This window comes from Ranitomeya variabilis, chromosome 2, assembly GCF_051348905.1.
Source record: "Ranitomeya variabilis isolate aRanVar5 chromosome 2, aRanVar5.hap1, whole genome shotgun sequence".
Lineage (NCBI taxonomy): Eukaryota > Metazoa > Chordata > Amphibia > Anura > Dendrobatidae > Ranitomeya > Ranitomeya variabilis.
In genome coordinates this window covers 796,187,935-796,211,404 of record NC_135233.1, presented here as the reverse complement: position 1 = coordinate 796,211,404, position 23,470 = coordinate 796,187,935, and the positions used below count along the sequence as shown (strand labels likewise).

Here is a 23,470-nt window from a genome sequence, read left to right as displayed (position 1 = left end):
CATGCAGTTTTGTCATTACCGTTGCTCAGATACAGTTTATATGTTGTGTGTCTGTAAGAAGTTGTGCTCGCCATAAGGCATTCCGCTATGTTTTCATGTCACACAAGAAGCTTAATCTGGTGACTTTACTTCTCCTGTCTCTTGTACAGTCACTGCATATTTATATAATACACATTGACAGAAACCAGAGCCTTAAGCAAGATGGTTTCCAGATTCCACCGATATAATTCTTAGCATCAGGAAATTAAACTCTTCAATCTTAAACTTATATAGTCTATAATAGGACAAAAAAGAATTCCATATAGGTATAAAGAGGTGCAAAAAGACGTTTCCACTTCCAGATATCATAGTTTATTGTTACACTATTAAATATCTTATGAAAGGGCATCTGTCATTTAAGTGTCGCATAATCTAGGGGCAGAGACTCTGATTCCAGCACAGTATCACTTACTGGGCTGTTTGCTGTAGTTTTGATAAAATCCCTGTTTTCTCTGCCACAGATCTAGCAGTTCTCTGAATGCTGAGCTCTGTTAACCCCGCCCACACAACTGATTGGCAGCTTTCTGTGTACACTGTGCATAGGCAGAAAGCTGCCAATCAGTGGTGGGGGAGAGGTAATACAGAGCTCAGGAATATGGAGGGCTACATGACAGGAGGTTTACTAGTCCTCTAGAGATAACCTCCTGCTGATAAGTGATTTTATCAAAACTACAGCAAGTAGCCAAGTAAGTGATCCATTGCTGAAATCAGTTTTGTTTTTATATTTTGTTGCGCTGAGATTAGGTGGCAAAAACTAGGTGACAGATTCCCTTTAAACATAAAATATTAAATATAATGAAGAAACAATGAGGTGGGGAAGTGTGCGTGGGATTCAAGTCTGTAAATTGGATCATTTTTACTGTGGCGCTTCCAAAAAAAAGGAAATGACCGCTGTACTTAAGATCAAAGACAATGAATCTGATTCTAAGCATTTATTGCTACAGCATACAGCTGTTACTTTGGCAATAAATGGAGAAATTCATAACCATAAGCAAAAACATGGTTAATAAGAGGGAAAATGGACTGAGACATAAGGGCAGATTTACTAAAAATCAGACAGTTTGGCCAATGTTATCCCAGTGGCTTATGCTGGATTACCAATTCGGAGCATCTTTGAACGGTCTAGTCTAAATTTACACCACTGCCTTATTGGCTTACTTTAACCCATTTTTTACATTGAAATTTTGGTCCAATTTTAAGCAGTGATCTCTAGTAAGGTGAGGAGCAAAAGGTACCTAAAACAATAAATGTGGAATATGGCGTGGGCACCTGAATTCTGGTGAAAATTAATGAAATATTTAATAGTAAATCTGTTCTAGGTGTCTCCTTGGAGTTTACCGTGCGTTTTTTTTTTACTGTAGATCAAAGGCAAATTACTACAAAATATCAGACAGAACAGTAATACTAAAGCGTCACCCATACTGCCTGTCCCAAATCCATGCATGGATTGGGCGTGGCTGTACACAGAAACTGATGAGTCCAACTTAGCTGCTTTGATATTGCAAGATATCAGATATTGATTCATTGAATAGACATAAAACAAACTTACCCTTACTACTGAGACATAAGGGTATGTTCAATGTAGCCATTTAGCGGCAGATTTGTCTACACCAAAAAACACAGTTGGCAGGAAAAATGCTGCATATAATAAGTGCATTTTTCATGCTTATTTGATTTGTTTTTAGTTGTATTTTACTGAGTTTTCCCCATTCATTTGAAAGGATAAAAAATGCTGCAAAAACACTGAAATGTAAGTCATTTTGATTGACTTTGCTGGCCCTGTAAAACGCTACATATTTTACATACTATGTACACACGTAGTCAAAATTGTTGGTACCCCTCGTTTAATGACATAAAAACCCACAATGGTCACAGAAATAACTTGAATCGGGCAAAATTAATAATAAATAATAAATCTATGAAAATGAACAAATGAAAGTCAGGCATTGCTTTTCAACCATGCTTCCACAGGATAAAAAAAAAATTAAAACTCATAAAATAGGCCTGGACAGAAATGATGGTACCCCTGAAAATAATGTGACAAAACGAACATGTTAAATCAAGATGATAGTACCCCTGAAAATAATTTGACAAAAGGAACAAGTTAAATCATGGTATGTCCACTAACTAGCATCACAGGTGTCTACAATCTTGGAATCAGTGATTGGGCCTGTATATAGGGCTACAGATACTCACTGTGCTGTTTGGTGACATGGTGTGTATCACACTCAACATGGACCAGAGGAAGCGAAGGAAAGGGTTGTCGCAGGAGATTAGAAAGAAAATTATAGACAAACATGTTAAAGGTAAAAGTTATAAGACCATCTCCAAGCAGATTGATGTTCCTGTGACTACAGTTGCACATATTATTCAGAAATGTAAGATCCATGGGACTGCAGCCAACCTCCCTGGATGTGGCCGCAGAAGGAAAATTGATGACAAATCAATGAGACGGATAATACAAATGGTAACAAAAAAGCCCAGAAAAACTTCTAAACAGATTAAAGGTGAACTTCAAGCTCAAGGAACATCAGTGTCGGATCGCACCATCCATTGTTGTATGTGCCAAAGTGGACTTCATGGGAGACGACCAAAGAGGATACCAGCCTGGAAAAAAATAATAAAAAAGCCAAACTTGAATTTGCCTACATGTTGACAAGCTACAAATCTTCTGGGAGAATGTCCTATGGACAGATGAGACAAAAATGGAACGTTTTGGCAAGGCACATCAGCTCTATGTTCACAGACGGAAAAATTAAGCATAACAAGAAAAGAACACTGTCCCTACTGTGACACATGGAGGAGGCTCAGTTATGGTCTGGGGTGTTTTGCTGTATCTGGCATGGGATGTCTAGAATCTGTGCAGGGTACAATGAAATATCAAGACTATCAAGGGATTCTAGAGAGAAATGTGCTGCCCAGTGTCAGAAAGCTTGGTCTCAGTCGCAGGTCATGGGTGTTGCAACAGGATAATGACCCAAAATACACAGCTAAACCTGCCAAGAATGGCTAAGAGGAAAACATTGGACTATTCTAAGGTGGCCTTCTATGAGTCCTGACCTAAATCCTATTGAGCATCTTTGGAAAGAGCTGAAACATGCTGTCTGGAAAAGACAACCTTCAAACATGAGACAACTGGAGCAGTTTGCTCTTGAGGAGTGGGCCAAAATATCTGTGGAGAGGTGCAAAAGTCTCATTTACAATTACGGGAATCATTTGATTGCAGTGATTGCCTCAAAAGGTTGTGCAACAAATTATAAAGTTAAGGGTACCATCATTTCTGTCCAGGCCTATTTCATGAGTTTTATTTATTTTTTTATTCTGTGGAAGCAGAAAAGCAATGTCTGACTTTCATTTGTTCATTTTCATAGATTTTTTTAAATTTATTATTACTTTTGTCAGATTCAAGTTATTTCTGTGACCATTGTGGGTTTTTCTGTCATTAAACGAGGGGTACCAACAATTTTGACCACGTGTGTATGCAGCAAAAAATATGCAATGAAAAAGTTGGAAAAATGCTACTTGTGGGCATACTCTAATAAATGTTATTTTATTCTGTGGATTTTCCTTGTATATGTGCTTTTTTCTCTTTTTTATTTTGCGTCTGTGATTGGAAATTGACGTCATGGATAGTATCAATACGTCACTGATAGATTAATGGCACAGTCACCTCCGTGGGTCACCAGTAGTCATGAGCAAGTGTGTTCGTTACTCGAGATTTGCCAGCATGCTCAGGTGATCTCCAAGTATTTTGGACGTGATCGGAGATTTAGTTTGTGTCGCCGCAGCTGCATGATTTGCGGCTGCTAGACAGCCTGAGTACATGTGGGGGTTGCCTGTTTGTTAGGTGATCTCCGCATGTATGCAGGCTGTCTAGCAGCCACAAATCATGCAACTGTGGTGTCTCAAACATAATCTCCGAGCACACCCAAAATACTCGGAGAACACCCGGAAATCTTGAGTAACGAGCACACCCGCTCATCACTGGTCAACAGAAAAATGTGCTACTGCTGAAAATAAATCAGAGAGGCAGGTGTGCATACTGTGCCGCACGTCAGATGGGTACAAAAGATTACTATTGTACTTGGACAAGGTCTGCTTAAAATGTCATATTCTATATGTTTTCTATTCTAAGACTTCAAAAGAAAGTTTGGCAGGAATATATTTTGCAAAGGAGGTACTTTCTACGGCACCACCAAGACCAAAGGTGGGTTATGTATGTTTGTGCACATGGTACAGCATGGTGTGTACCATGTGTGTGTACAGTGCTGTACCAGCATGTTTAATTGCAGCTTTCTTTTGATGTCATGAATTGGGCCTTTACCATATTGGTGGATATTTTACCTTCATGTAGAAACGTCTTTAACGGATTATACACTCATTCATTAATCATGATTATCAGATTTGCCATTTGTCCGTTGTCCCCCTGAGACTTTATACAAACATTTATACAGTGAATGACTGGAACAATAGAAGTCCCTTAAGGTACCGTCACACTAAGCGACGCTGCAGCGATAGCGACAGCAATGCCGATCGCTGCAGCGTCGCTGTGTGGTCGCTGGAGAGCTGTCACACAGACCGCTCTCCAGCGACCAGCGATGCCGAGGTCCCCGGGTAACCAGGGTAAACATCGGGTTGCTAAGCGCAGGGCCGCGCTTAGTAACCCGATGTTTACCCTGGTTACCAGCGTAAAAGTTAAAAAAACAAACAGTACATGCTCACCTGCGCGTCCCCCAGCCTCTGCTTCCTGACGCTGACTGAGCTCCGGCCCTAACAGCACAGCGGTGACGTCACCGCTGTTGCTTTCACTTTCAGTTTAGGGCCGGCGCTTTAGTGTCAGGAAGCAGAGGCTGGGGGACGCGCAGGTGAGCATGTACTGTTTGTTTTTTTAACTTTTACGCTGGTAACCAGGGTAAACATCGGGTTACTAAGCGCGGCCCTGCGCTTAGTAACCCGATGTTTACCCTGGTTACCAGTGTAAAATATCGCTGGTATCGTCGCTTTTGCTGTCAAACACGGCGATACACGGCGACCTAGCGACCAAATAATGTGCAGACCTTCTAGCAGCGACCAGCAATTTCACAGCGGGATCCAGATCGCTGCTGCGTGTCAAATACAGCGATATCGCCATCCAGGTCGCTGCAACGTCACGGATTGCTGGCGATATCGCCTAGTGTGACGGTACCTTTAGAGATTCTTAGCAATTCTCAACAAATGGATGTTGTCTACTTCCTCTTGTTTTCATAAATCTGAGAATGATGTTTAACACAAGCACTTGGACAGATTCCAGGACTTAATGGGGATTATTAGTTTTAGGTTAATAATGCTGAATCATTATACAAATGAAAAGTCATGCAATTTTCTAATATAACATTTCTGTTCCTAATCGTTGTCTAGAAATGTTTTTCTGTGTGTAAATGAGAACTCTGCTGTTCATATAGCTATTACAACTGATAGCAGGGATGTAACAACCGCGCTTGCAGAGTGCGACCATGACCAGGTCCGAGAGTAAGTGCTTCCCACCAACGCTGTTTTAACTGGATGTTCATTGGAGGGAGCTCATTTAGCTGAAATGTATTGCAGCGCAGAGACCTGCCGGGTCCGTGCACTGCAATACACGCTGCCAGCGATTCAGAGGCCGGCAGCTGACGTCAACATGCAAGCTACTGGTGGTGCATGGCAGTGATGTACAGTAATGAGCTGCCTGTCGCTTGCACACTGAAGTCAGCTGCCGGCTTCTGCGTCGACTATAGAAAAGGGTGACACGTCGTGGGAGCAGGTGAAGGTGAGAAGAATTGTTCATTTTTTGTAACATTTGCTGGAGAAGAACCACAGAACATGGACATATATTACAGGAAGGGGCCCAGGATGAGGGAAATTATACCAGAAAAGTGTCCATGATGGAGGCCATTATACCAGGATAGGGAGACATTATACCGGGCTGGAGCCCAGGATGGAAGACATTATACAAGGAAGGGGTCAAGGATGGAGACATTATACCAGATTGGAGGGCATTATCACTGGAAGGGGCCCAGGATGGGGAACATTATACCAGAAACAGGCTCAGGATGGAGGTTATTATACTGGGAAGAGGGCCAGTATAGGAGACATTATTCAGGAGAGCAGAGAGCGGCCATTACACATCACACTGGTAATGCCCCCTTTTATTTAGAACAATCTTTGAAGGCAGATTCTCATGCAGATCAATGTCCGGCCCATTACTCTCAGCAGTTCATTTACTGACAAGAAATTTCTGACAGCTTGCACCGGAAGCTTATCACTAACCCGCCCACCAGCACCCGTCACATGATTGCAGGGAGCCGATGGGTTGGCATGACAACCAGGGTTTTGCAGAAAACCTCCTTGCTTGTCATTGCCAAACCCCTAGCGATCCCATCTGCAGTAGTTAGAGGTATATGACAGCTGAGTGCCGAAGCCTTTATCAAAGGAAGGACACGTCCTTAGACGTACCTATATGTCCAAGGTCGTGAAGGGGTTAAAGATATACTGTCATTTTATTTATTTACATAAATCAATAGTAAACATGAAAATAAGAAACTTTCTTATACATCTCTGATTTGTAAAGTGCTGCAGAATATATTGTCGCTATGGAAATTAAAAAAATATATATTATTATATTTCTCAGAGAATTCAGCAATATTCTTCTCCAGGGCTGACAAGTCATTCTCAAAATTCTCAATTCACAGGTAACTTCACTAAATTCACAGATTTCAAATTAGTGAAACAGACGACAGTTGGTGCTCATAACGTTCTATGGAAAACTGTAACTGTTGTCTCATGAGAACTTACAGCAGAAAATCAGTGACAGCATCCAGCTGCTTCCCTCCCCTTCCTTCAAATTGTAAAGGGACTCTGTCAGCAGGTTTTTGCTATGTAATCAGAAAACAGCAGAAGTGCGTGCTGTTATTTATTAATTGTGAAGGATTAATCACTAGAGATCAATATTGCTAATCCGGCAACGCCTCCTCCTGTGATAAGCAGTTCACTGTCTATAGACTTTGTACACGGAGAGCCTAGTGTGGGCGGGGTTAGCTTTCTCAGTTCTACCTTATTCTAAATCTAAAAACGCTTTGTCAGGACCGCTGCACCCAGTATGTATGTGATACATTGTTAGATTCAGCTTCTCTTTGCCTACATTATGCTGCTTTCAGAGGCAGTAGCACAAACCTGCTGACAGATTCCATTTAACCCCTTCAGAATGCAAGGCTGTTTCACCTTCATGACCAGGCCAAATTTTAAAATTCTGATCAGAGTAAATAACTGTGACACACTTCAATGGGTCCCACTGATTCTGAGAGTTTTTTCATGACATATTGTACTTCATGACAGTGACAAAATTTGTTCAATATGGCTTGCTTTTATTTGTGAAAAAAATAAAAATTTGGCAAAAAATTTAATTTTTTTTTTGCAATTTTTAAACATTTAATTTCTTGCCCTTAAATCAGAGAGATACAGTACAGACCAAAGGTTTGGACACACCTTCTCATTTAAAGATTTTTCTGTATTTTCATGACTATGAAAATTGTACATTCACACTGAAGGCATCAAAACTATGAATTAACACATGTGGAATTATATACTTAACAAAAAAGTGTGAAACAACTGAAAATATGTCTTATATTCTAGGTTCTTCAAAGTAGCCACCTTTTGCTTTGATGACTGCTTTGCACAATCTTGGCATTCTCTTGATGAGCTTCAAGAGGTAGTCACCGGAAATGGTTTTCACTTCACAGGTGTGCCCTGTCAGGTTTAATAAGTGGGATTTCTTGCCTTATAAATGGGGTTGGGACCATCAGATTTGTTGTGCAGAAGTCTGGTGGATACACAGCTGATAGTCCTATGTATTATGGCAAGAAAAAAGCAGCTAAGTGAAGAAAGAGAGTGGCCATCATTACTTTAAGAAATTAAGGTCAGTCAGTCCGAAAAATTGGGAAAACTTAGAAAGTGTCCCCAAGTGCAGTTGCAAAAGCCATCAAGCGCTACAAAGAAACTGGCTCACTTGAGGACCGCCCCAGGAAAGGAAGACCAAGAGTCACCTCTGCTTCGGAGAATAAGTTTATCCGAGTCACCAGCCTCAGAAATCGCAGGTTAACAGCAGCTCAGATTAGAGACCAGGTCAATGCCATACAGAGTTCTAGCAGCAGACACATCTCTACAACAACTGTTAAGAGGAGACTTTGTGCAGCAGGCCTTCATGGTAAAATAGCTGCTAGGAAACCACTGCTAAGGACAGGCAACAAGCAGAAGAGGCTTGTTTGAGTTAAAGAACACAAGGAATGGACATTAGACCAGTGGAAATCTGTGCTTTGGTCTGAGGAGTCCAAATTTGAGATCTCTGGTTCCAACCACCGTGCCTTTGTGCGAAGCAGAAAAGGTGACCGGATGGACTCAACATGCCTGGTTCCCACCGTGAAGCATGGAGGAGGAGGTGTGATGGTGTGGGGGTGCTTTGCTGGTGACACTGTTGGGGATTTATTCAAAATTGAAGGTATACTGAACCAGCATGGCTACCACAGCATCTTGCAGCGGCATGCTATTTCATCTGGTTTGCGTTTAGTTGGACCATCATTTATTTTTCAACAGGACAATGACCCCAAACACACCTCCAGGCTTTTTAAGGGTTATTTGACCAAGAAGGAGAGTGATGGGTGCTACACCAGATGACCTGGCCTCCACAGTCACCAGTCCTGAACCCAATCGAGATGGTTTGGGGTGAGCTGGACCGCAGAGTGAAGGCAAAAGGGCCAACAAGTGCTAAGCATCTCTGAGAACTCCTTCAAGATTTCTGGAAGACCATTCCCAGTGTAACTCTTGAAGCTCATCAAGAGAATGCCAAGAGTGTGCAAAGCAGTCATCAAAGCAAAAAGTGGCTACTTTGAAGAACCTAGAATTTAAGACATAATTTCAGTTGTTTCACACTTTTTTGTTAAGTATATAATTCCACATGTGTTAATTCATAGTTTTGATGCCTTCAGTGTGAATGTACAATTTTCATAGTCATGAAAATACAGAAAAATCTTTAAATGAGGTGTGTCCAAACTTTTGGTCTGTACTGTATGTCACACAAAATAGTTCATAAATAACATTTCCCACATGTCTAATATACATCAACACAATTTTGGAACCAATATTTTTTGTTAAGAAGTTATAAGGGGTAAAAGTTGACCATCGATTTCTCATTTTTCCAACAAAATTTACAAAAGCATTTTTTTAGGGACCATATCACATTTGAAGTCACCCTGAGGGTCCCATATGACAGAAAATATCCAAAAGTGACACCATTCTAAAACCTTTTATTAACCCTTCAGTTGCTTCATAGGAATTAATAGAATGTGGAAGGAAAAAAATAAACATAACTTTTTTTCACAAAAATTTCACTTCAGAATCCAATTTTTTATTTTTGCAAGGGTATCAGGGTAAGATTTGTTGAGCAATTTCTCCTGAGCGTGCCAATACTCCATATGTGGGTGAAAACTACTGTATGAGCGCACACCAGCGTTTGGAAGGGAAAAAGCGCCATTTGACTTTTTGAATGTAAAATTTGCTGGAATAATTAGCAGATGCTATGTCACATTTGGAGAGCCCCTCAGGTGCCTAAACAGTGGAAACCCCCCAAAGATGACATCATTTTGAAAGCTAGACCCCTGAGGAAACTTATCTAGATGTGTGGTGAGTATCTTAATCTCCAAGTGCCTCACAGAAGTTTATAACATTGAGCAGTGAAAATAGAAAAATCACATTTCCCCCACAAAAATGTTTTTTTTTAGCCCCATATGTTGCATCACACGGGTAACACAAGAAATTGCACCACACAATGTGTTGATCAATTTCTCGAGTACGCAAAGATCACATATGTGGGGGAAAACTACTGTTTGGGCTCACGGCAGGGCTTGAAATGAATGCAAAATTTGCTGGAACAATTACCGGACAACCTTGTTGTGTTTGCAGAGTCCCTGATGTGCCTAAACAGTGGAAATCCCCCACAAGTGACACTTTTTTGGAAACCAGACCCCACAGAAAACTTTTCTAGATGTGTGGTGAGCAACTTGAACTCCCAGGTGGTTCACAGAAGTTTATGTTATGACATTGAGCCGTGAAAATTAAAAAAGAAAACATTTTTCATGCAAAAATGTTTTTGAGCTGCAAATGTTGCATTTTCACACTAGAATTTGCAATTTCGTCTGAGAACACCAATACCCAATATGTGGATGAAAACTACTGATTCAGCGCACGACAGCCATCTGACGTTTTGAATGAAAATTTGCTGGCATAATTAGCGAACACCATGTCTCATTTGGAGAGCCTCTGATAAGTCTAAACAGTGGACTACCCCCACAATTGACACCATTTTGGAAACTAGACCCCTCAGGAACTTATCTGGATGTATGGTGAGCACCTTGAACCCCTAGGTGCTTCATAGAAGTTTATAACATTGAGCTGTGAAAATGTTGTTTTAGCCCCAAATATTGCATGTTCACAAGGGTAACAGGAGAAAATGGAACCCTAAATTTGTTGCGCAATTCCTTAGTGTGCAGATATGTGGGGGTAAACTATTGTTTGGGCGAACGACATGGCTCAGAGAAGGATTGATGTTTTGGAACCCAGACTTTGATGGAATGGCCTGGTGGTGTCATGTAGCATTTGGAGAGACCCTGATGTGCCTAAACAGTGAAAATCCCCTACAAGTAACCCCACTTTGGAAACTAGACTCCTCATGCAATTTATCTAGAGGTGTGGTGAGCACCTTGAACCAACAGGTGCTTCACAGCATTTTACGTTGGTTTGTGAAAATGAAAAATATATATTTTTTCCCGAAAAATGTTGTTTTAGCCCCAAATTCTTTCATTTTCACAAGCAGGAGAAAATGGATCCCTGAGTACGCCGATACCCCATATGTGGTTAAAAAACTACTTTTGAGGCACATTGCAAAGTTCAGAAGGGAAGCAGCGCCATACAGGAGTTTTGCTGAAATGGTTTGAGGGTGCCATGTCACATTGACAGAGCACCTAAGGTGACGGAACAGCAAAAAAAACATTAAAGATCCCGTTTACCTCTCAATGAGCTAATTTAGGGGTGTAGTGATCATATTGACACCACAGGTGGGTCACGGAATCCTATACCATTGGGCAGTGAAGAAAATAAATAATTAAATTTTTACCTCCAAAATTTTCTTTTAGCCCCAGATTTTAAATTTTATGACTGGGAAATGGGTCCTAATGGCACCAAAATTTGTCCCACAATTTCTGTTGAATGTACAAATACCCCATATGTTGCTGCACATAACTGCTTAGTCATACGGGAGACTCAGGAGAGACGGAGAGCTATTTGCCCCCTGGAGCTCAGATTTTCCTAGAATAGTTTGCGGACTCCATATACAGAGCCAGTAACTGCAAGAAGAGCAGAAGCCCCCCCCCCCCCCTCAAATGACCCCATTTTGGAAATTATACTCCTTTGGGAATTTACCTACAGGTATAGTGATGACTTTTGACTGGGCGTTTTCCAAAATCAAGCATCAGTGGATGTTGCTGAGTGAAAATTGCAAACTGCCATTGCAGTGACCAGTATGTTATAGTGACCACTCTATTGTGCCCAGTTCATACTCCTGGAGACACACACCCGTAAATTAGGCAGGCTCTCGTTGATATAGAAATGACAAGCATGTGGAAGCTAAATGTGGTTTAGGCACACCATGGGGCTCAGAACGGAGGGGTTATTTGCATTTGGATTCGCTGGATTTTTTTTCTGGGGGGCGAGGAGCCATTTTCCTTTTCCAGACCTATTGTACTAACAGTAAAGTGTAAGTCCCCAAGTCCCCTATATTTCCATTGACAGATGACGGACCTGAGTGGGGGCTTTTTTTGTGACTTGATTTGAAGCTTTTATTAGGAACATTTTACATAACATTTGGGATCACACTTATCCAACACTCTACACTGAGCACTTAGATTGGGGTTTCCATCTAAATCTCCACGTGAAGTGATTCAGATGAAACCCCCGAGGGATCCATTCACTATACTGAGGCAGTAGAGTTACTCTAGACTTTGGCCTCTGTTCAGCAGTGTCCTTCTTTTCAGAGGTGCATGAAAACTGTGGCTGAAGGCTCTTTTATACACTGTGTCTCCATCTGCCTCATTAACGGGAATCTTCCGCCGGGGTTCTGTCTGAATCACATATTTCAGAGATTTACAAGGAAAGCCCTGGGTAAGTGCTCAGTGTATAACCCAGGATAAATGTGAGCAAATTTACAGAAGGTGAAGAACTGGTTTTATCTATTTTTTTCGCCGTTCGTCGCGTGGTATAAATGACAAGACACCTTTATTCTTCGGGTCGGTACGATTAGAGCAATACCAGATTTATGTCTTTTTTTAAGTTTGGCTGCTGTCACACACTAAAAGACACTTTTTTTTTATTACAAAAACTAGTTTTTTGCATCGCCACATTTTGAGAGTTATAATTTTTTCCATATTTCTGCTGACAGAATCATGTGATGGCTTGCTTTTTGTGGATGAATCGATGTTTCTATTTGTACCATTATCAGGCACATGACATTTTTTGATCGCTGTCATTTCCAATTTTTGGGAGGCAGGATGAACAAACACCAGCAATTCAGGAATTGTTTTTTGGTTGCTTTTTTTATGTCGTTCTGCGTGTGTAAAACTGATAAGGGAGCTTTATTATTTGGGTCAGTACGATTACAGCATACCACATTTATATAGTTTTTTTACACAATAAAAACTATTTTGATGGAAAAAATAATTACTTTTGCATCACTTTATTTTGAGATCTATAATTTTTTTCTTTTTCTGCAGATGGTGCTGTATGGTGGCTTGTTTTTTACAGGACAAGATGACGTTTTCAGCAGTACCATTGTTATTTACATTTGTCTTTTTGATAGTGTTTTATTCCCCTTTTTTGGCGGTATAATGATAAAACATCAAGTTTTGCTTTTTTTTTAAGGAGGGGTTCACTGATGTGACAGTTTTATAGGTCGGGTTGTTCTGGACACGGCGATACCAAATATTTTTATAAAAATATTTATTTATCGGTACTAATTATAAAATATATATATATATATATATATATATATATATATATATATATATATATATATATATGTTAGGGCTAGCGGGACGCACCAAATTATAAGAGAGGTGGTATAAGGTGCGTTCGCAGCCTGGGGTCCACTGTGCAGAGATGGAACCTGCTGCTGAGTAATGACGGACTATATGGCGGTACAATGTGGATACACACACGGGTTAACTTCACCCTGTGTGAAGGAAGCAAACCCTGTTGCGTCACAGGGCTGCAGTACCGCACAAAAGAGTGCAAGCAAGGAGTCTCAGGACTCTATCCCAAGACACTGGATTAGAGTACTTATAGACCACTTGCTCTCGACACCGCAACTGGGGTGTCAAAGTAACAGAATAACTTAAAGCACAAGAGTGCGTGCTGTGCCGCTTTGGCGGACGCCACTAACCACCCAGACTTGGGATAGGAAAGCGCTCTATAAGCGCACGGCGCTGCACTGGCGCTGTATAGTGTGTCTTTATGTTGACAGCTAGTCGGGCGCTAGACAGCAAGCATCCACCTTTCGCGAGCAGTCATACACAAGGGAGGGGATATTAAAGAACGACTTGCACTCATCAACACACACACGTATACAAATGTACACTAGCACATGGCCGTGCGGTCATGCGAAGCTTATATAGCTGCAGCACGTACAGGACCTTCCAAAAAGGACCAATGGAAAACTGCCACAGAAGTTCAGCACCTTCAGGACCTTCCTGGAGGACCAATTGGATCAGCTGCAGTATCTGAGCATGTGACCTTCGATCTCCAATGGGAGATCTTGCCCTGGGCATGCTCAGAAGGGGAAAAGCAGGACTTAGTCCCAAAAGCGTCTGCTCGCCGCTGCCCAGCATTGGCTTTAATGGCAGAAGCTGGAAAAGCAGCAGTAATTCTATGCACAGAGTGAGACTGAGCAAGACGCCTGGACCGACGTCTCTGCTGAGCAGAATCCACTGCGGCTGGAGAAAAATGGGAGACTGCAGCGGAGATGGTTCAAGATTCCCCCTGTGCAGAGGTGGGAACTCGACACCTAACATATATATATATAATTTTCTGATTTTTATAAACATAGATTTAATTATTAACTAAGTCCCTCTATGGGACTTTCACTTCCTGCAGTCTGATCGTTGTTATAAGGCGGGGGTCACACTATCAGTATTTGGTCAGTATTTTACATCAGTATGTGTAAGCCAAAACCAGGAGTGGGTGATAAATACAGAAGTGGTGCATATGTTTCTATTAAACTTTTCCTCTATTTGTTCCACTCCTGGTTTTGGCTTACACATACTGATGTAAAATACTGACCAAATACTGCTAGTGTGATCCCGGCCTAATGCATTGCGATACACCAGCATTGTAATGCATTAGAACTGTCAGCCCTGCAGACACAAGTTAGATTATGCATGATCTACCTAACTTGCTAGTGCCTGGTGACCCGGATGTGGTCATGATGACATCGGATCACCATGGCAACGATCGGAGTGCATGCCAGCTGAATGCCATATCTGCAGGTTAATAGCGTTTTTCCTGGTGACAGGTTCCCTTTAAGTTTGCAGGGGGAGGGGAGTGGTGTCAGATAAATGCCAGCCTAGCTTTTACTGTGGCTATTATTATAGAAGCATAGGCAGAAGTCAAACAATACAACACATTCAATTTCAGAACTAGCTGTTTTGTGTACAATTTATTGATTTTATATTCAGCCAGATAACCAAGAAAGATGGCGGTGTTAAGCTAGACTAGAAAACCTAAGAAACAAGAGCATCACCTCTAAAGATTAATAGGACACACACAATCCTTTATATGATGCTGCACTGCTGCCGGATAGATGAGATAAAGGCAATTTACATGATAAAATAAATGAGGGTAGCGCCCTCTAGTGGATTTACTGGGAAGTGTCGCTCTAGAACAAATAAAGATGTAATTTCCATATATCTGGGGAAATTGCAGTAGTCAGATCTGTAGTACTGGTACATTTTAATGAGATTTTACACTAATCACAAAATGTTACTTAATGAAAATTTTATAGTAGCTCCTATTTTTTATTTATGTTTTTGGACTCTAAGTTTCTTACCCAACAGGTCTCTAGCTTCTTTATGATGATCATTAATGGAAATGTCCTAAATTGAGATGGATTAGGAACATTTCACAGCATCAATAAGGATCGGAAATAGTCTTATAAAACATCCTTTTTTCACTGAGGATTTGCTCTGCTTCCTGACATGGTACTATGCTGCCCACAGATGCCATCATGCCAACTGTGATACTAATTCTATACAAGGATAATCTGAACCCCTGTCTGGTCTGACTTCCCTGCTCACTATTTAAAGGGAAGCTGTCATATGCCCAAATGCTATTAACCGGTAGGGTTAATCTGCAGGTCAATAGCGTTCTAAAGCTGCCCGGCTGCCACATTGAATGAGCAGCATAATGACTGACAGCCATATCTGCACTGATATGCTGCAGAGCCAGCTGTCGATCAAAGCGCAGGGGCGGGGTTACAGCTCACTGCATACGGTGACTGGAGCTGCGTCAGCCACGCCTCTATGACTGAAACACAGAGGCTGATGGGAGTAATAAAGGTCATTTCCTTCCGGTAGTCAGGCTTTCAGTGTGGGCAGCTTTAGAACATTATTACCCTGCAGATTAACCCCGTATCTACTGGTTAATTGCATCTGGGGACATGACGGGTTCCCTTTAAATTGTTAATCTAGTCTCTAACTGTTTTTAAAGGAAATGTCTAAAGTCCAGCAGGGTATCATGGGAAGAGACTTCTATCAGTATTAGTGTATATTGGTGTACACCTCAAAGTGTACTTCTGCTACCTTTTTAACATATTCGAGAACTCATTGTGACCTATGGTGATCTAGGATCTGAGATATTTTGTGATTGGACAACTATATTAAATGCAATTTAATGCTTATTAGCAAACTTTCAGATCACTTATTGAAGGACCATGTAGTGAGATGACACTTTGTAGATTCACGGGACACAGTCATATGGAGAAATGGAAGGTCTCTGACAGCGCCTCATGTGAGCCACTTTACATATAACTCCATTATAGGGAAGTCAGAGTTTATTGGGGAGACCTAGTCGCTTCTACGTCTGTCCTCTCAATGTACAGAACCTGCGTAAATGTATATGACTGATGATATTTCTATAGTGTGAAACCAAAGTGGCTTTTTTTGCTATTATTTACACTATTTGTGAGGTCTTCTCTGCACGTTTAGTTGGTTTATCCTTTTAAACCCAGCTATGACTGGGCATTCTAAGACTAGATCCTAACAGGTCCAGTAATCCCAGGTTGATAGCTCTTATACTGATGGCCAGTATAGGTCAGTACAGCAATTCCACTGATGGCGCTACAGCTTTTTTTTTTTCGGCTGTCAATCATTTTGACTCCTATGACTGTCCGCCAACAAGGACTTTGTCTGCCTAGTTGCAATAAGGTAAGGGACAACAATGTTTAAGCAGATTTTTAAATCATTAAAACAGATTATACTGAATAATTTCTCAAAAATCTATATATGAACATATTCAGCTCCCCCTGCTCTATAACATGGTGCTTGCCAATGGGCAGCACGGTGGCTCAGTGGTTAGCACTGCAGCGCTGGGGTCCTAAGTTCAAATCCCACCAAGGACAACATCTGTAAGGAGTTTGTATGTTCTCCCCGTGTTTGTGTGGGTTTATTCCCCATTTCAAAAATAAGGAATTTAGATTGTGCGCTTCAATGGGGACAGTGATGACAATTTCTGTAAAGTGGTGTGGATATGATGGCGCTATAATAAAGCAGGCCATAATAAATAATAATAGACTGCAGTTTCATGGTGACAGATTCCCTTTAACTTGATTAAGATTACTAAGAGAGATGAACGAGCCAATGCATCTGAAAATAAGATCATTCACGTTTATCTACACCATCACTTTTTGTGTTTTGAGGCTCTGTAGTGACATTCGTTAACAGATTTTTTAATATGTTTTAAAGTGCCATTTTAATCAATGAATCACCCTTTAACTCATTACCAGGACATACATAGTATCCTAGAAGTCTACAAGCTACAATGGTTTGTAAACCCTTCTGTAACATGACTCATTTGTTTGATTTGGTTCTCTTCATCTACTTTCAGGACTTGTGTGATGTAGTTTTAGGTAACATTTATGAAGAAATATGGACTATTCTGAAGCAGGGCTGCCAACTTGAGTTTTTATTTTTTCTGGACAGCTTATCAAAAATTCACGGACAGACAATATTTTTTACGGACACATTGGAAAGCCATAATAAATCAAGATTGTAAGTGATAGGTGTCTACAGCCCATAATTTGGATATGAAGCCCTCAGCAGTATCCACTTAACACTGTAAAATGATAGTTACAGTCAGAATAATATCATCTGTATACGTTTCTTCAGCTTAAAAATAAAACACGGAAGACTTAAAACATTTTTACAGACAGGACAAAGAAGTGCCCTATTTTTCTGGACGGCCATGGAATTTCTGGAAGGTTGGCAACCCTGTTCCGAAGGGTTCACAAACTTACAAGTGCCACTGTAGGGCCCCTTTCACACATCAGTTTTTTGCCCTCAGTTGCAATCCGTCGAATTTTGAAAAAAAACGGATCCAGCGACTGATGCTGCCGGATCCATTTTTTTCTCATAGACTTGTATTTGCGACGGACGGCCTCGCATTTCATCCGCCGTTTGCCGGATACGTCGAAAATTGTCTGTCCGGCGGCCGGAGACAACGGACAAAGTAATGTTTTTTGTGTACGTCAGAAAAACGAACAGTGACGGATCCATTGCCGTCCGTCGTTTGCTAGAATGGAAGCCTATGGCGCCGGATCCATCAAATGATGGAATCTGGTGACGGATTCCGTTTTTTTAAACTGAGCATGCTCTGATTTTTTTAGGATCCAATTAGCCGGATCAGCTAGTCGGATCCTGTGACAAAACGGATCCGTCGCATCAGTTTTTCACAATCTGCAATGGATTCGTTTTTTCAAAATTCGAGGATTGCGACTGATGGCAAAAAACTCATGTGTGTAAGGGGCCTTATTGATAAGAATACACTGCCTAAAATGGTATTGTATATTTGCTGACAAGTTCTATAGCTTGTTTCTAAAAATCTGTATGTCGGATCATGATTCCTCTTTGGACAGTGTAATCCCTAATATTTTAGCCAAGTGACTACCGTGTAAGTCTATTGGAAAGTGATAGCATTACAGCAGACCAGTGGCGAACATATCATTGGTGCAACCTGTGCACACGGGTCCAAAATGTAAGGGGGCATTCGCACCTCCAGAACATGTGGAATTGTGAGGAGCTAAGGGCCCATATATTGTTCTTGCACAGGGGCCCTTTTCTGTGCACCAGCGCAGCAGTCACTTGTACATACATAGAAATACACGCTTTCCTAATTTTACCCCAGCCATCTGACACTTTTACTGCCACTTACATAATTTGGCTTTCCAAATGTTGTCTTCTGTTTTTGTGATATAGGACTTTTCACAGTCCGATCTTATTCTTTGTAGTTTATAAAATAACAAATGCGCTAGAAGAATTGAATAGAGGAACTACTAAACACATCCCTTATACAGTACACATATATATGCACTATATTTATACCAAACATTCCAGGTATATACAGTCATGGCCAAAAGTATTCACACCCCTGCAATTCTGTCAGATAATACTCAGTTTCTTCCTGAAAATGATTGCAAACACAAATTCTTTGGTATTATTATCTTCAATTAATTTGCCTTAAATGAAAAAACACAAAAGAGAATGAAGCAAAAAGCAAAACATTGATCATTTCACACAAAACTCCAAAAATGGGCCAGACAAAAGTATTGGCACCCTCAGCCTAATACTTGGTTGCACAACCTTTAGACAAAATAACGGCGACCAACCGCTTCCGGTAACCATCAATGAGTTTCTTACAATGCTCTGCTGGAATTTTAGACCATTCTTCTTTGGCAAACTGCTCCAGGTCCCTGATATTTGAAGGGTGCCTTCTCCAAACTGCCATTTTTAGATCTCTCCGCAGGTGTTCTATGGGATTCAGGTCTGGACTCATTGCTGGCCACTTTAGAAGTCTCCAGTGCTGTCTCTCAAACCATTTTCTAGTTCTTTTTGAAGTGTGTTTTGGGTCATTGCCTGCTGAAAGACCCATGACCTCTGAGGGAGACCCAGCTTTCTCACACTGGGCCCTACATTATGCTGCAAAATTTGTTGGTAGTCTTCAGACTTCATAATGCCATGCGCACGGTCAAGCAGTCCAGTGCCAGAGGCAGCAAAGCAACCCCAAAACATCAGGGAACCTCCGCCATGTTTGACTGTAGGGACCGTGTTCTTTCCTTTGAATGCCTCTTTTTTTCTCCTGTAAACTCCATGTTAATGCCTTTGCCCAAAAAGCTCTACTTTTGTCTCATCTGACCAGAGAACATTCTTCCAAAACGTTTTAGGCTTTTTCAGGTAAGTTTTGGCAAACTCCAGCCTGGCTTTTTTATGTCTCGGGGTAAGAAGTGGGGTCTTCTACCATTCAGTCCCTTTTCATTCAGACACCGACGGATAGTACGGGTTCACACTGTTGTACCCTCGGACTGCAGGGTAGCTTGAACTTGTTTGGATGTTAGTAGAGGTTCTTTATCCAACATCCACACAATCTTGCGTTGAAATCTCTTGTCAATTTTTCTTTTCCGTCCACATCTAGGGAGGTTAGCCACAGTGCCATGGGCTTTAAACTTCTTGATGACACTGCGCACGGTAGACACAGGAACATTCAGGTCTTTGGAGATGGACTTGTAGCCTTGAGATTGCTCATGCTTCCTCACAATTTGGTTTCTCAAGTCCTCAGACAGTTCTTTGGTCTTCCTTCTTTTTTCCATGCTCAATGTGGTACACACAAGGACACAGGACAGGACAGAGGTTGATTCAACTTTAATCCATGTAAACTGGCTGCAAGTGTGATTTAGTTATTGCCAACACCTATTAGGTGCCACAGGTAAGTTACAGGTGCTGTTAATTACACAAATTAGAGAAGCATCACATGATTTTTCGAACAGTGCCAATACTTGTGTCCACCCCCTTTTTTATGTTTGGTGTGGAATTATATCCAATTTGGCTTTAGGACAATTCTTTTTGTGTTTTTTCATTTAAGACAAATTAAATGAAGATAATAATACCAAAGAATTTGTGTTTGCAATCATTTTCAGGAAGAAACTGAGTATTATCTGACAGAATTGCAGGGGTGTGAATACTTTTGGCCATGACTGTAGTAGAAGACTTTGTTGGTGGGTAAATCCATTGCTTGGTCATTATATTACAATATTGCTTGCATTCTCTAACATCCACATCTGCATTATAAAAAGATCTGTGCTACATTTTTTAGTATATAGTCTAAGGATTGCTTACCACAGCGACAGCCACAGTCTTCCAGAATTTGCCTGGCATCTCAGTCGATGTCTTGATGCTCACCACCTTCCTTAGAGAGCTGGGTTTAAGTGTTAAATAAAGGGATAATATTCTGTAGTGAGCACAGAGAGATGCACGTACGCATGTTCTGAAAGAGGACTTTGTATAACGCTGGGATAAGCGTCAGTTTGGGAATGGGACAGATAAGCATCGGTCGTATTGGTGGGAGGAAAGGCGGCATTGTCCACATATTTGGCACAAAACCCACATTCTTAGTGTACAGTAACGCCGCCATTGCCTTTACAATGGAACGCTATGATGGGGCACACTATTCATACAGATTTGTACATTTCAGCTACTGTTATCAGAAAAAGTAACTGAAGAAGGGCTAGGAATGTAAGAGGAGGGAAGAATGCAGCATTTTTAATTGTTTCTATGAGCCGCAGTATTTTAGGTCTCAAGTATTTATTTTACTTTGTTTTTGCAGGATAGAAAAAGGAAATATGAACCAGAACAGACAGAACTTTTGGCATGCCTATAGGATCTACAGAACACCGTATGGACTAAAGTATTGGGACGCCTACACATTACACCTCTGGGAGATCTTACGATATCCCATTCTAAATCTATAGGCATTAAAAGAAAACGAGCAGCATGTAGTCAGGCTGTGGGATGCTTCACTTTGGAAAACTGCAGCCGTTGACTATTGAGTTGGATAACTAGTCCTATGCAGGTCCCCGGCTGGCTTGTCCCCGCCACACGTCAGCCAACTGACATCTCACTATGTTTGTATACAGGGAGTGAACCGTCATCAAAGGGATCAAGCAAGAAAAATTGGTGTGCACTCGGTCACAGTTGTGATGTGCCAGGGGAACAGGGTGTGAACCCCAGATTGATTGGAATATGAAATTCATTGCAATCTTTATCCAGATTTGCAGGATTTTTTTTATTTGAAGCGAAAAGGCAAATGCAATCAATAACAGTAGTGACGGGAGGTGAGCGACATAGACTTTTGATGTTTCACCCTTTCTTGGGTCTTTGTCACAATAGTCGCTTGCTGCGGAGGATCACACAGGCACTTCAGCATCTAAACCCTTAGGCCGGCCTCACACTAGCAAGTATTACGGACGTATGAGAGGTGCAGAAAATATGGATTGCATACGGTACAATGATTCTCTATGGCCCAGCTCCTATCAGCCGTATTTTACGGATCCGTATTATACGGTCTTGTATGGCCGTAGAAAATCGCAGCATGCTGCGTTTGTCACCGTATTGTGCAAAAAAATCGCCAATGAAAGTCTATGGGGGCGAGAAAAATACGGATTACACACGGACCATGCGTGTGACCTGCGATAAATACGCACCAGTGTTCTCTAGAAAAGCCGGTAATTCAGTGCGGTGTACAGTAAAATCACACTGACAGAATAGAATAGGTAGAATAAATGTCTACACATAGAATATATATTCTATCTGTGAGACACATATATATATTTATATTTAATACAGCGCTAGATATCATAAAAGCCGGTAATTCAATTGCCGGCTTTTGCTATCTCCTTCCCAAACCCGACATGATATGGGACATGTTTTACATACAGTAAACCATCTCATATCTCTTTTTTTTTGCATATTCCACACTACTAATGTTAGTAGTGTGTATGTGCAAAATTTGGGCGCTCTAGCTGTTTTCCCAGGCTTGATTTCATATGAGGACATCCAGGAGAGGGCGCATCACCGCGACTCAAGGTAACTACAGGACATTCCCCTGCACTCCATTCATTCCCCCTATTTTTACAGCCACAAGCACAGCTGCTTTAGCAGAGCTCCTGGGTGTAAAATGATTTAACCCCTTAAGATGGATTTACATTGTGGGACGTGCCAGAACGACGGAAGGTATGGGATATTGTTTATTTTTTATTTTTCCTTTTTTTACAGAACGAAGGTCTTCAGGTGGATTAAGAGTATAATAAAATATTAAAACACCGTGTCTTTATTTCATTAAAGTACGTTGCAATAATGTGTGTGTGTTTGATTAACCATTTCGTACTATTGGATTAATAATGGATAGGTGTCATAATTGACGACTCTCCATTATTAATCTGGCTTAATGTCACCTTACAATAGCAAGATGACATTAACCCTTCATTACCCCATATGCCACCGCTACACGGGAGTGGGAAGAGAGTGGCCAAGTGCCAGAATAGGCGCATCTTCCAGATGTGCCTTTTCTGGGGTGGCTGGGGGCATATGTTTTAGCCAGGGGGGCCAATAACCATGGACCCTCTCTAGGCTATTAATATCTGCCCTCAGTCACTGGCTTTACCACTCTGGCGGAGAAAATTGCGTGGGAGCCCATGGCGTAATGTACAGAGATGTACATGCAGTATCAGTCATTACCAGAACTGGCCTCAGTAGGAGTAAGGGAGAAAAGGAGTTGCAATTATCTGTCTGTTACTGCTTAGATAATTTTTTTTTCTAAGGTCCTGGATATACCCTTTAAGTGGCTAAAAGGGTGATGAAGGAGGACTTCTGTACTATTTATGGGGTCTCAGGAAGTCTCTAATCATTTAGAGTGATTAAATGGGACATATGTGCTATTTGTGGGGTCTCATGAGGTCTGTATATATTTAGCATGTGATTAAGGGGGACATATGTACCATTTGTGGGTTCTGGATTCATTATGGTGTGATGAAGAAGGTCATATGTACTATATATGGGATCTGTATTAATTTAGGGGTATTTTAGGTAATGAAGAAGGACATAGGTATGTACTATATTTGTTGGGTCTGTCTTCAATTTAGGGGGTAATGAAGGGGAACATATGTATAATTTTTGGGGTCTGGATTAATTTAAAGTGTGAGTAAGGGAGAAACATGAACTATTGTTCTGGTAACATAAGCATATTATGATCAAAAAAAGAAGATTTAGGGTACTCA

The 23,470-nt window shown here is 41.1% G+C and overlaps 1 protein-coding gene across 3 annotated transcripts in view; it reads right to left on the bottom strand.

The window, feature by feature from the left end:
• FILIP1 (filamin A interacting protein 1) overlaps window positions 1–20,664 on the bottom strand; it is a 306,718-nt gene extending 286,054 nt beyond the window's left edge. For 2 of the 3 annotated variants that reach the window (XM_077289876.1, XM_077289881.1), the window contains exon 1: window positions 20,535–20,630. In XM_077289876.1, the coding sequence (XP_077145991.1) occupies window positions 20,535–20,573 (39 nt within the window). In that variant the 5' untranslated portion in view covers window positions 20,574–20,630. Of the gene's footprint in view, window positions 1–20,534 lie in introns of all 3 variants that reach the window. The other variant, XM_077289879.1, reaches the window with a different exon arrangement.
• Between the last annotated feature and the right edge of the window lie 2,806 nt (window positions 20,665–23,470).